The 13,142-nt window shown below is 31.4% G+C and overlaps 4 protein-coding genes across 5 annotated transcripts in view; 2 read left to right on the top strand and 2 right to left on the bottom strand.

Moving 5' to 3' along the window:
- Positions 1-2,152, bottom strand: part of LOC108747481 — a 9,205-nt gene extending 7,053 nt beyond the window's left edge. Inside the window, exon 1 of the mRNA XM_018484986.1 lies at positions 1,247-2,152. The gene's annotated coding sequence lies outside the window, so the exon portion shown is untranslated. The remainder of the gene's footprint in view (positions 1-1,246) is intronic.
- Positions 1-2,653, top strand: part of LOC108747315 (IQ and AAA domain-containing protein 1-like) — a 6,185-nt gene extending 3,532 nt beyond the window's left edge. The window contains exons 10-11 of the mRNA XM_018484704.1: positions 553-936; positions 2,447-2,653. Coding sequence (XP_018340206.1) covers positions 553-936; positions 2,447-2,653 — 591 coding nt within the window. The remainder of the gene's footprint in view (positions 1-552; positions 937-2,446) is intronic.
- Positions 2,654-3,209: 556 nt separating this feature from the next.
- On the bottom strand, positions 3,210-9,104 carry LOC108747316. Its single transcript, XM_018484705.1, has 12 exons — positions 8,990-9,104; positions 8,845-8,887; positions 8,585-8,712; positions 8,414-8,517; positions 7,477-8,064; positions 5,220-7,234; positions 4,746-4,984; positions 4,511-4,674; positions 4,243-4,447; positions 3,999-4,121; positions 3,746-3,929; positions 3,210-3,329 (listed from the first exon to the last, which is right to left on the bottom strand). Coding segments are annotated over exons 1-11 (3,726 nt in total). The 5' UTR covers positions 8,992-9,104; the 3' UTR covers positions 3,210-3,329; positions 3,746-3,814.
- Positions 9,105-9,562: 458 nt separating this feature from the next.
- LOC108747358 (homocysteine-responsive endoplasmic reticulum-resident ubiquitin-like domain member 2 protein) lies at positions 9,563-13,103 on the top strand. Of its 2 annotated transcripts, none has more exons than XM_018484778.1 (4): positions 9,563-10,052; positions 10,845-11,227; positions 11,313-11,636; positions 12,653-13,103. In XM_018484778.1, the coding sequence occupies exons 1-4, from the start codon at positions 9,918-9,920 to the stop codon at positions 12,906-12,908; spliced, it is 1,098 nt and encodes a 365-aa protein (XP_018340280.1). In that variant the 5' UTR covers positions 9,563-9,917; the 3' UTR covers positions 12,909-13,103. The 2 variants fall into 2 exon arrangements, with proteins under 2 accessions (XP_018340280.1, XP_018340279.1); XM_018484777.1 differs by having other exon boundaries at positions 9,564-10,052; positions 12,632-13,103.
- The last annotated feature ends 39 nt before the right edge of the window (positions 13,104-13,142 follow it).

Raw genomic sequence — 13,142 nt, forward strand, 5'->3', positions numbered from 1 at the left:
TATATATATATATATATATCGTGAGAACGCGGAGTGACACTCCTAAATTGGAGGACTATATCAAAGCATATACGCAATCGAGCAACGCCCACTTTGTAAAATTCTTGTTATTCCTGTTTGAGATCTTTCTTCAATATGAATGAATCGCCGCCATCTCGGACGAGTCCACATATACTGAACTCTCTCTTTCTCTTTCTCTTGTGCCGTTCAAATCTTTCATCTCGCTCGTGGTTGCTCATCAATGAAACACCTCCTACCTGTATATATGATTGCCGTATGAGGACGTAGGTGGCGGCGAGTTAACGTAGGATTTAGAGTGTTAAAAATTCCGGACAGATACTGTTACTCACTGGCGTAATATTATAGAAGGTAGATTGATACTTGAAAAGTAGATATTTTATTCCGACTTTCAATTTGTGTAAAATTGAATTAAAATATAAAAATTATGAGATTTATTAAAACATTATACAAATGAAAGAATATTCAGCATACATAAATAAAATCTGATTTCCATCATGTTAATTATTAATATGACAAATTCATTTTCAACAGATATTATTTCTCTCGCTGTCTGAAGAACCTCATAAAGCGAAAGCCGCCTTCATCAAGTTCTATGATAAATTTATAAGAGTACCCACTACCGATTACAACACACTTTACATGTACTATAAGAATCTATTAATGAAATATTATGGTGTTGATCGCAATATCGATGTCTCCTGTTTGGCCAAAATATCTATTGGGATTCCCCTGGATTTTATCCGGCAAGCCGTGGAGAAGGTGCTGTCGCTACGTCGAAGAATGACTCTTAAATCCAATCCATTAAATCCGATGGAAATTATGAATGAAATATTGATGTATCAACATCCTGCGAAGGAGATGGTGGAGAAGCTTGATACATTTGAAATCTCCCTTCGCAAAACAAAAAAAGCCGATGTTTCGTAAAAAAGAAAATTTGCGAAAAGATGAATTCATTATTATTTTTTTGGACATAAATATATGTATCGCAGAAATTTCGCTCTTGTACAAAAACTGTATTTATATTGAAAATATTTGTATTCTTTCACATTGCGTTTAACAGCTCATAAGGATATAAAATATAAAAAGTATGTCTATTTTATAGAAAGAAAATAAACATACTTAAATAAAAATATTCTGTAGGCACGCAGGAAAGACGGATGTATATTCTACGACGGAGATGGTGGACTATATTATAGTTAGAGAACGCTAAAGAGAGAGTATGTACCTCTAATATATAATATGTCAGTCTCCTCGAGCGTGTTGCCAACCCTTGCACCCTCCCACACCTGACCTCGGTCTTAAAGCGGAGGAGGAACCCAGTAGCACCCACGCCGGTCAAGTATTTGCGGCGAGTGCATCGTGCTATATTAATGAAGAATAATCTTCAAGGATCCTTGGATGTTTTCTGTCACCATATCCCTTCTTCAAGAGTCTGCGAGTTCTTCCTGCTTATGTCCTACTAACTGTTACGTTTGGCAGTATTTCGACTCTTCAGTATCTTATCCCTCGCGATATCGCCGCATAATTGTTGTACATCACAAGTCTTGCCGAGGAATCGCTTCTTATAGCACAAAGTTGACAATCTCAGCATTCAACGATGACGGTTGAAATGCGTTCACCAGGATATACACTGTCACACATATACATAATGCATAATTCGTCGGACGTTTTGTCGAATTATATGGGAAATTGGTACCGCATATTCGAAGGGAACTTGAGCGCGGTGACATGAACGCGCGAACAATAATAGTAAGTAGAATGATCGTACGATATGTGTGCTTCGAAGCACTATGCGTCAAGAGCATGCTCGGCAACCGCTTCGAGAGACGAGAAACCGTCGCGTCGCCTCCACCGTCCACACGGTGGGGACTCCCCCGGTCCATGTCGGTCCGTCCGTCTCTGTGTCTCTTGGTTTCCACATAGCATAGCCATGTATGGAACACAGGACGACGTTCTCTCTCCCGACTCTTACGCCCACTTGCCATAGTCGTGCTTTCCGTACTGACTCCACCGGAGCTGGAGCAGGTATCGTCACGATTGACGACAACGAAAAGAACGAGAATGACAACGTCGACGATATATCGTGTGAATCACTGGAAAAAAGAGGAGCGAATAGAAAAAGTAAATAGAGAATCCGACGTATTTTTTTTAATATAAACATTTTGAAAATCTTTGATCTTTGGAATATCAAAAACTCTACCCCACCATTCTAAGAACATTGAAAAACTAATTGATTTAGCAAATAAGGAGAAAATTAAGAAAATCTTAATCTTTTTAATTTGTCTAATAAGGAAATAACTTTGTGTAGGTCGTATTTTTTCCACTTCCATAAAGTGACAAGTCTTTCTCTTTAATTATTAATGCATGCACTGTATAAAAAGTAACATCAAATGATCTTTGCATGTGTTGTTTTCGTATGCATGAGAACTCGAGAGAAGATGAAGCAGAAGCCGGCGAAAAAGAGAAAAAAAAAGAGAGAGTAGGTGAGATAGTAGGGGATTCCGAAGGTCTTCAGGATCCTCACGAAATGCCTTTTGATACTGGAAATCTGTTTGCCATCGTCGTTACGAAATCACGTAAAACCGGGCCTCTACGCCCACGCTGCAACAAGAGACTGGCACAGTCGCGGTGAAAGAAAGTCCAACTTCTTTAACAAGCTCGAGATGTTTATAATACACCAGAAATCGAATATCGCATTTAAAAATTAGCGTAAAAATTTATTTATTGCGAAATTATTCTCGTAATTTTATAAGAATTTTCTTAATTGATTCTCTAATGAAAATGGCGAAAGGATGATCCTTACATAGCAATAGAAAAATAACTCGTGATAGCACAACCGACAGTGATTAAATTTCATTGCATAAAACGCCGGAAAAAAAACGATTCTCATATAAGAATTTAATCTAGTAGATATTTTAAAAAATTGATATTCAAGTCAGATCATCATCACATTTTATACACTATTATAAATTAGTATTACCTTATTTTTAATATTCTCATAAAAAAAAAACAAGTTTAATTTGATTAAGATAATAAAAAAAGTAAATGTAATTAATTTTAAAGAAATATTAATCGATACACGCACGCGCGAAAGATCGAAATGAAGATGATAACTATAATAAAGTCGTTTTGCAATAAATTAATTGAGATCCCACGATTATAAAGTCTATTAATATTTAATCGTGAACAGTGTTTTTCAAGATCGCAACGGAAAGTCGTATAATTCCATGAAAGATGATCGTTTCGTCGATATACTATCCATTGCTTGTGTACTTGCATAAAAAGTTGCGTTCTCTGAACCAGCTGCACTGAAAGTTGATTGACTTTTGTATTTTACAATTTAACTTGCTCACGATGCAATTACGCTATAGTAAAATACAAGAAGCATGAGAGTGCGTTACGTCGTTAAAGTTTATACAAAGAAGTTTTCATAAAAAATTCGATTGGTCAAGGAATTTTTAAGTCAAATTATGATATATATATATATATATATAAACATTTTTGTATAATTATATATTTTATTATTTTATTTTTATTTTTTATTATGTATTGTATAAAATAATTTATAAAAAAATATTTTGTATTTATTTATACATATAATAGTAATGAAGATAAAAAATTTATTATGTGATTTATCTGACATCGAGTACATTCCGAATGTGAATGATTGCACGATTATTCAAAATATTGATTAACAAATTTATTTATTTCATTTTTAACTTACTTCTATTATGAAAAAGATACTGATACTTTAGAAGATGAATCGGAAACCTTTTCATTTTCAATCATTATATTATTTCAAAGTCTCTTCCATTATATCGATATAATCCTTAACATCGTTCATATATCTCCGTAAAAATTTATGGTCTCTTTTTACATTTTTAATTAATTTTTTAATATCTGTTTCCCTGTAAAAAAAAAAACAGAAAAAAATAATATCGAATTTTCAAATAATTATTCACGCTATCTAAACTTACTTTATTCTACCTAGTATACAATAACAGTTGATATCATTTGGAGTGAGTTTATCAAATTGTTTAATTTTAATCGTAACTTCCAGTATAATGTCCAACCGTTTGCTTCGAGATGTAAATGAAATTCTGAAATAAATAAATTATCACAATTTCGTCAAATCGGTGTACATGTATGTATTGACTATATTTTAAATAATAATATTGTATGTAATGTAACAGTATGATATAATTTGATGTAAATTATTACTCGTCATTAGTAATCTCCATTAAATTTAAATCATCCAAACGCCTCAAATCAAACTTGAAATCCATCGCTAGTTTTACATCTTCTGAAATAAAATTTAACATTGGAAGGATGTCCTGATGAGTTCTATACGAATTTATAAGTAATTCAGCGTTTACTTTCTCCAGAATTAATTTGTGAACTATCTTTGAGAATACTCCTGAATCATCTATCAAAAAAAGAAATAAATTAAAATATAACTTTATTTTTTAACTGATATTTGTATAATTACCTGCCAGGCGGGAAATAATCTTGATTTTTTTAATCAAATTTTTCTCGGAGTCATTAAAATCATATGATAAAAATGTCGCTATCAATAATGAATTTGCTATGAAACCAAAAACGATCATTTTTCTGTTAATATCATTATAATATATGTTCCAAATAATATCGTCCCTACAACAAAATAACATTAGGTCTCTTTAATTCCTTTTCAATAGTAAAATATACTAAAAATGTATATGTACCCTGCGGCATATGTTTCTAATTTTTGCAATAATGTTACAAACGGATCTTCGTTTTTAACGTCTTCATTAATCATGCTAACATTATGTGTTGTTATGAGTCCTTCTGTTGCACATTTGTCTTTCTGTCTCATATTTTGTTTCATTTCATCATTTAAATTTATTCTATGTTTTTCGGGATTTATTTGATCTTCAATTACTATTCCTGTACTTTCGAGATGATCACTACGTTTTTTTGTTTCCTGTAACAATATAAGATCTTAATCATTTCACATGATTAATTATCAAAGAAATTGAAGTAGCTAATCAAGTAGATTAAAATGAAAAAGAATATATTCGAAAGAAAAAAGAAACTAAAGGAAGACACAAAGTTGCAGAATAATATTAAAGAGCAAGGACAATATTCCAGATTTTACCAGCTACTTCAATTTCTTTGATAATTAATGATGTGGAATGATTAAGATCTTGTACTATTACAATTTTCTCATCCTTAGCATTCATTGATAGTACGCTTTTCTCATTAATATCCTTTGTCGTATGATAATTTGATTTATTAAGTTGATTGTCATTAATAATTGTCTTTATTATCACTTGGCAATCAATTTCCTGATTATCTTCAGCTTCATTCATTATAGTATTTTCGTGGCGATCTTCTATTCGATTGTTCTCAGTATTTATTGATTCCTCTTTTTCTCTTAAAATTGTGAAATAATCGTTTGCGGCATTTTCCTTCGAATTTGTTGGACAGTTGGATTCTGTTACATTATTTACTATTAATTGGTTAGAAGTATTATTTACTGATGTACCAGTGATAGTCGATGACCGAAATTCGTGTTGAATTTCGTGGAAAGAGCTTTCTTCCTCGCTGTTTAAATGTACGAACGATGGTGGCTTAATTGATTGTAGCTCTTCGAAACTATCTTCCAGATGTGGCAAACTTTTTCTTGAAAAACTATATTTACTAATCTCGTCTAGACTATTCCTAAAATTTGAATCAGATATTTGTGTATGATCTATTGTTTCTTTTACAGAATCATTATGTTCTTGTTCAATATCATTTAAATCATTTACATAGTTAGCGCCAGTACTAGAAAATGAATGTACATCACTTAAAGATACTTGAGAAGACTGAATTTCCATAAAAGAATTGCGAACTCGTTTTGAATATGATTCTTTGTCATCAGACATTCTTTTTTTACTGCTGGCATTTCCTGAGTTTGTACTTAATGAATTATTCAGTGGAGATTGAATAATGGAAATGTTAGACAATTCATCGTGTCTAATATTTTCTTTCACAATTTCTCTGGGAATTGTAAAATTTTCTTTTGTTACATCTTCCCTTAATTTTGTTAGATTATTATTTGTCAAATGTTGGAACTCATCATTTTTAGAAATTATTAAATTCTCTGTTTTATTTATTTTCTCATCTTGTGTAAGATGTAATGTTGATGGTACTGCAGTAGTCATTTCCATTGATATATCTTGAATGGTTTCACTTGCAACTATATCAGTTTGGCATGATACTCTCGCGGAATTTTCAGCTGGTATTGAGATTGTTTTTGACAATGTTTGAGAAAATGATACGGACTGTGTAGTGTGAGCAGTATCAGTAGTACTAAATGTTATCTCGTGCAAAGAAATTGGGACGGCTTCGGTAAATTCCATAGATTTACATAACAATTTGGTTCCTTCATTAAAGCAGATTGTATCATTCCTATCTTTTTCTTCATGTGTATTCTCTTTAAATATTGACTTACAAATTGGTTGAGTAATTTCTTTTCTTGATATCGCAGTAGTCATTTCTATGGGCATATCAGCGAAGAGTATAGTTTTATCATTTTCTGATATTAATTCATCAATTTTTAAATTCGCTTTGTCAATGTTTAAAGGTGCTACACTTACTGACTTTGTTGTTTCCATTGATGCATCATCGAAAAATTTAGTTTTATCATTTTTGTCAATTTCACATGTACTTTTGTTTGAGTGAGCAATGTGTGCAGCATGAAACATTTTCTCTTGACACGAGGAAATTGGGAGAGCTTCAGTAAACTCCATAGACTTGCATAATGATAGTGTTTTTTCATTAAAACAGTCCGATCTATTTATATCCCTTTTAATATCTGTATTTTCTTCAGATGATTTACAAATAATTCTATCAGTAATTTCTTGTTCGTTTCTTGTCGACACTATCTTGGTCATTTCCATGGATAAATTATGGAACACAGTTCTATCATCTATAGATATTGGTTCATTCGCACTAATATTTGCCTTCTTGCAAACATTTGAAAACAATATGGTACCTAGAGGTTTTGTCATTTCCATCAGTATATCATTAAAAATCTCAGTTTTATCAGTTTGATTCTTTGTCAGAGCTTTTTCTTTAATTGTAATTTCATTATTGACCTTCTTTTCGTTCATTTTAGATGGTGTCATAATCATTTCCATCGAAGTATCAAAAATTGTATTATTTGTATGATCAGTATCTGTGACATCTGTAACAAAAACATAAATAATTCAAAAACAAATATTACTATATTATAATCGTGTATCAATGGAATGTAAATGGTTATATTACAGATGTTAATACCATTGAGTCATTGGCATATCTCAGGTATATATTCAGAAATGTCTCTAGAAACTATGTTAGATTGTAAATTTGTTGGAAATAGTGTTATGAATATTTGTAGCATTCCATCATATGTTCACAGTTTTGTAATATTGTCGAAAATTTATAAATTAGAAGCAACAGATTCCACAAATATTGGTACAGTCTCCGTAATGTTTATTGATACATTATTACAATTAGTTAATATATTCCATTGATATATGATTATAATTATAATAGTATTTGTTTTTGAATTATTTATGTTATTATTTTTGTTACCTTCTTGTTTCTTTCGTTCTTCAACGTGTAAATATGAAGATACTAAAGATGTAGATATTGGTGCTGTTAGTTCCATAGAAAAATCTTGAATACGTGTTTTGTCTAATTCAGAATCAACATTATTAGAACAGAATTCGGAAGGATATTTCCTGGCAACATTATCTTCACAATCTTCTTCATCAGAATCTCTATATATCATAATATTGCTTGATTTTATACTTTTAGATGTATCTGTTATTGTAACTTGTCCAAATTGAGATTCTTCATCAGACAACCGCATATATTCTGTATCCAAATTACTTGATACCCAATCATTATTAGATATACAAGATTTATTTAGTACTGTAGTAAAACTTAAATTACAGTTTGTATCGTTATTTTCTTCATTGGCTGTTGCGGTAGATCCTTGCGGTAGTTGATTATCAATTAAATAGGTACCTATTAAAATTCATAATATGTACAATATAATATGGCTCAAATAATTAAAATAAAAGAAAATATGTTAAGAAAAGCTACGAACCAAAATAATAAATTTAATGTACATAATATGATACAAATAACATTAAAAATATTAGTTTAAGGTAGGCATATTCTTATTTTTATTTATTTTTAATGTTATTTGTATCTTATGTAAATTAAATTTGTTATTTTGGCTTGTAGCCCTTCTTAACATATTTTCTTGTATTTTAAATAGGTATTGTTTGGACAACACAAACTATTTTTCAGAATGAATATGTATACAATCATTATAATAGAGGCATATGTAATATATTTTCCATCATTTCACCTTCAGCATTCTGATCAATTACGAAAGATCCTTTTGAAGTAGAATCTTGTTCTTCATATGTATTATCCCACACAGTACCTTGTTCAGTAGAATGACAAAATTCTCTGCACAGAATAAAATAAGGGCTTGAGCAACAAATTGTAACCAAGTATTACAAAACTAAATATTTACTTGACATGTTTTTTCTCCGCAAAACTAACACGTCTCTTGTTTTTTGATGAAGTTGGACTGTTTTCATTGGACGAAGAATCCAAATTTACATTTTGTAATGGTTGCCGTGGTTTACATGGTTTAAGAATCTACCAACATGATTCTTATTAAGAATTCTTATTAATTTTTAATAAAAATAATATACATTGTTAAAATAGACAGCTCTTTAATTTAAAGAATTAGCTAGAAAAGTTATGTCATATAAATAGATATGTAGTTACCGATGACCGTCTAGATTCACTTCTTCTAGGTTTCGATGGAATCCTGTAACACGAATAAAAATATTCCTTTTTTTTTTCCAAAGTTCTTTGTATCACAGAATCTTAATTTTACGTATAAAACAAAAAGAATATTTTTAATACATACATTTTATTCACGATATATTACACACTTGTGAACACTATACAGCTGAGAGCTGCGAGCAGCTGAGAGAAAAGAAAATCCGTTAAATTTGATTTTTCCCTGAAAACCGCCATATTTGTTTCGTAAACGCATTTAAATTAAGCCAAATAAATTCAAATTTCTATATTACAAAAATTATGAATCGAAAATAAAAATTATTAGATTTTCCACAACGTTCATTAAAATGTCCTACACTTTTTCAATCATCATTCGATTCGTACTAAACTTTAAAGCCTATTTTACAATTGCGTAAGCGTAGTTGTAACTGTTGGTAAGCAGTGGTACTTGTAAAAATTCATCAACACACATCACAGTCGGATATTCTCCTCGTATTGAAGTGTAATTGGTCAATTCTTACAACTGTACACTACGTTTATGTAATTATAAATCGCCTTAAGATCGGGCTTAAAATCTCGCAGAAAGTGCTTGCGCTTGGTGCTTTTCGGAACGCAGCAAGTCTTGAAAACTCGGCACAACTCTTGCATAAGGCGTGCACGAGTGGGAGTTTGTAATCTTGGACCAATGAACGATCGCCAAATCGCAATTTCATGTCGTGAATCGCGATAATGTTTGTACATATGTATGTATATACATGATTACGTTGAGCGATATCAGATGACATTTGACGGTGGTCGTGTACGATCGGTCGACAGAATTTGTGAAAAAGCAACAAGAAGCGACAAGAGTAGATCGTGCAGGAATTTTTCTTGTTAATTGAAGGTCGGGACGTGCTTTTTCAATCGACGAAGGGAACGATCGACGTCGGCAATTCCGTCGTGAGTTGAACGACGTCGAGACGGCTAGATTTGTCATTTGCTGTTACGTACTACGTCAACAGCTGACCTCGGGCTGCCTCGAGCTGGCTGTGACTAGTTGGTGACACGCCGAGAGGATGACAGACGCCGCCGTTAATCTTATAATAAAGGCACCGAATCAACAGATCAAGGATCAAATAGTTAAATGCGATCTCGGTTGGACTATTGGTCGTTTGAAGGAGTACCTGTCCGAAGTCTATCCCAGCAAACCAGTAAGTTGCGTGAAAGTAATTATTTCCGCCCGGTGAAAGCAGGGTGTGTGTTTCTCTTTACATTTTGTCTTCTTTTTTTTTCTCTTTGCTCCATTAAAGGTGAGTGAAAAGATAATCGTCTCTTTAAACAATGATATTTGAAATGTTTAAATGCTTCCTAATTAGATACAAGAATCTTAATTATTAATTTTTTACAGATAATCGTACGTAGATAGTGGTACGTAGAGTGGTGTTGGTTGTTTGAAAAAAACCTAGAAATCCTCCACCTTCAAACAATGCCACTCTAAGTCTCACTACAAATATCACAAATATGAAAAACTAAGAATTTCTAAGATCTTTTCTCATCTATATAAGTTTTTTTGTACTTTTTTGTACTTTTTTGTATAAATTTTTTTCTGCCAGAGTTGTTTACAAAATTATCAGTAATCTGCAATAGTGACTCTAAGAATTATGTTTTAAAGGAAAGATTAGTATCATTAGATGAATGTATTTGTGAGCTTTTTTGATGATTTAAAAAGATATGATATCTTTATGTTAAATTGTTCATTTTTATTAATATAATTTATTTGTATGCCTGTGTTTTATAAATATGATACATGTATTAATACTATGAACAATATATATTTTATGAAAATATATTTTAATTCCTAAAAAGTTTTTAAATTTTTATTTATTTTATTATTTATAAATTTTAATATTGATGCTACAATTATTTATTATTGTATCCTGTGTGGTATTACAAAATTTTTAAGATATACAAATGATCTAAGTCATTATTATTGTTGTTTGTAGGAAAGTTCACATCAGAAATTGATCTATTCTGGCCAGTTATTAAATGACTCTGCACAATTAAAGGATATCTTGAGACAATGCGATGGTTCAGAGGATCAAGCGTATACCGTTCATCTAGTCTGTACCCCACAAAAGATGTGCACTGCTAAGGCTACATCGGATCAAAATCAATCAACTGAAAGAAATGTAGATGCTGCATCTGCAACAAGAAATATTCATATCAGAAATAACGCTATTCAAAATCAAAGTCAAGAGAATGCTAATGTTACTGCAGCTCAGCATCAACAATACTTATCTCAGCAGTATCTTGATCCTCGAAATAGTCAACAATTAGCTTGGTTACAACAGGCGTATACACATTATTTTACGCAGTACATGCAATTGTAAGCTATCCTTTACACTTGTACACAACTGTTTATTATTAAAGATGCAAGAAATGCATAAATGTTGCAATGTGGTTCTTTTCAGAATGGCAGCGCAAGGCATACAGCTGCAAGCCAGTATTCCATATCTGCAGCAAATGAATATCAACACAAGTGATACAGCTCAACATACATACACGAGTAATAATAACAACAATGTTGGCGATGAGCAACCCCAACCAGTTGCTCAAGATGCAGCCGACGTCAATCCAGGAAATAATGGTGCAGGCGAGGACGCTGCATTTAACCGCGACTGGTTGGACTTCTTCTACATGTTGTCTAGGATCGTCGTTTTATTTGGTATAGTGTATTTCTATTCATCCCCACTCAGGTTCCTCATCGTCACGTTTCTGGGATTTGCGATATATCTGTGAGTCCCAATTCTTTAATATTCTTTAATAAAAAACTAATTGAAAACAAATTTACCAAATTTTAATATTTCTTCAAATAGTCCTAGCGGAATATTTACTAAACATAATCACATATTTATTAAGTACAAGTATCATTAGTTTGATTAAGCTATCATTTTTTTATTTATCTAAATATTTATTTACCGTAAGTAAATATCTGCTAGCACTTTTCAAAGAAATATTTTATTAAAAGTTAATTTTTTTTTCTCAATGCAGATCCACAATTCAATATACCTTTTTTACAAGGCGTTCCGTAAGTTTTTGCCAAGTGCTTTTGTGTAAATAGAGCGGACTAAACTGAATCGAAAAATCTATTATTTTGCAATTTTTGTAATGATTAACGAGATATTAATTACTAAAAATTGCTGAATATTGATTTTCAAAACAAATTTAAAAAATTGTTATATTTGCTTTATATACATTTTCATTTAATTAGCGCTCTTTATGTACAATTATTTTTTTGAACATCATTTAAAAAGTAAGAGACAAAAATTGTTTATTTTCTTCTCATAAAGTTCTAAGAATTTTTTCAGAATTTTTTATATATCTATTTTCTCATGTTGGTAAAAATAAGAAAATGCAATACTAAAAAAGTTAATAAAAAATTTTGAAAAAATTCTTAAAGTTCTATGAGAAAAAAATAATTATTTTTGTCTTTTGCAGTTTTTCTAAAGTTAATAGTATACGAGTAAAAAATTATTAAAGATATTCGACAATTTTTAGTAATTAATATTTTGTTAACTATTGCGAAAATTGCACAAAATGGTAGAGGACTTTTCGACTTGTTGAGTCCGCTCTATCTATACAAAAGCGCTTGGAACAAATTTACGAGACATCTTGTATACATGTTTCTTCGATACATGTTTGCTTTGATACATTGTTTCTTGTATACATGTTTACTTTTTTTTTAACTTGTCTGAAAATTATTAGATGTAACACAAGGTATTCGTTATAGATATCAAGGTGGGTTCTTTAGGGTACAGCCAATCCTATTGGCCGAAAATAACAATGGACGCGCAGACAACAACAATCAAGTATTACAGAACGAGGTAGTAGGGCCTCAGGCTGTGCCGCAACAGCAAAACGCTCAAGTGCCAACCGTGCAACCAGAAGCACGAACAAATGCCAATGAAGAGAATGAAGAACAACGCCCAGGCGCTCTTGCCTTTACTTGGACCTTCTTTAGTTCGTTTTTTGCCTCGCTTATTCCAGATCAGCCAAATGTCATTTAATCCCGCCCGGATATAAAATCGACATTCTTTTCTTCTATACTTATAACATAAAGACTGGAGAAGATGACTTTGTCATGATATATATCAGGTTTTTAAAATATTTAACAGTTTGTAGAGTCAGAAGTGCTTAAACTCGTGATTAATTCAATACATATATTCCTACGAAAGTCTGATCAGTTTTACGGTATCCAAGGATTTTTGTATCTAAATCTAATATATATATATATATATATA

Source organism: Trachymyrmex septentrionalis, unplaced genomic scaffold, assembly GCF_001594115.1.
Source record: "Trachymyrmex septentrionalis isolate Tsep2-gDNA-1 unplaced genomic scaffold, Tsep1.0 scaffold2, whole genome shotgun sequence".
Lineage (NCBI taxonomy): Eukaryota > Metazoa > Arthropoda > Insecta > Hymenoptera > Formicidae > Trachymyrmex > Trachymyrmex septentrionalis.

What these genes read in the sequence shown, in the direction of transcription:
- LOC108747316 (XM_018484705.1), bottom strand. An exon ending in GTGAATCTAGACGGTCATCG is followed by an intron (nt 8,713 to 8,844) that starts GTAACTACATAT and finishes TCATGTTGGTAG; the next exon opens with ATTCTTAAACCATGTAAACC. An exon ending in GGAATCTGTTGCTTCTAATT is followed by an intron (nt 7,235 to 7,476) that starts TATAAATTTTCG and finishes TTTTTGTTACAG; the next exon opens with ATGTCACAGATACTGATCAT.
- LOC108747358 (XM_018484777.1), top strand. Translation starts at nt 9,918, where the DNA reads ATGACAGACGCCGCCGTTAATCTTATAATAAAGGCACCGAATCAACAG. An exon ending in TTTACGCAGTACATGCAATT is followed by an intron (nt 11,228 to 11,312) that starts GTAAGCTATCCT and finishes GGTTCTTTTCAG; the next exon opens with AATGGCAGCGCAAGGCATAC. An exon ending in CTGGGATTTGCGATATATCT is followed by an intron (nt 11,637 to 12,631) that starts GTGAGTCCCAAT and finishes TATTCGTTATAG; the next exon opens with ATATCAAGGTGGGTTCTTTA.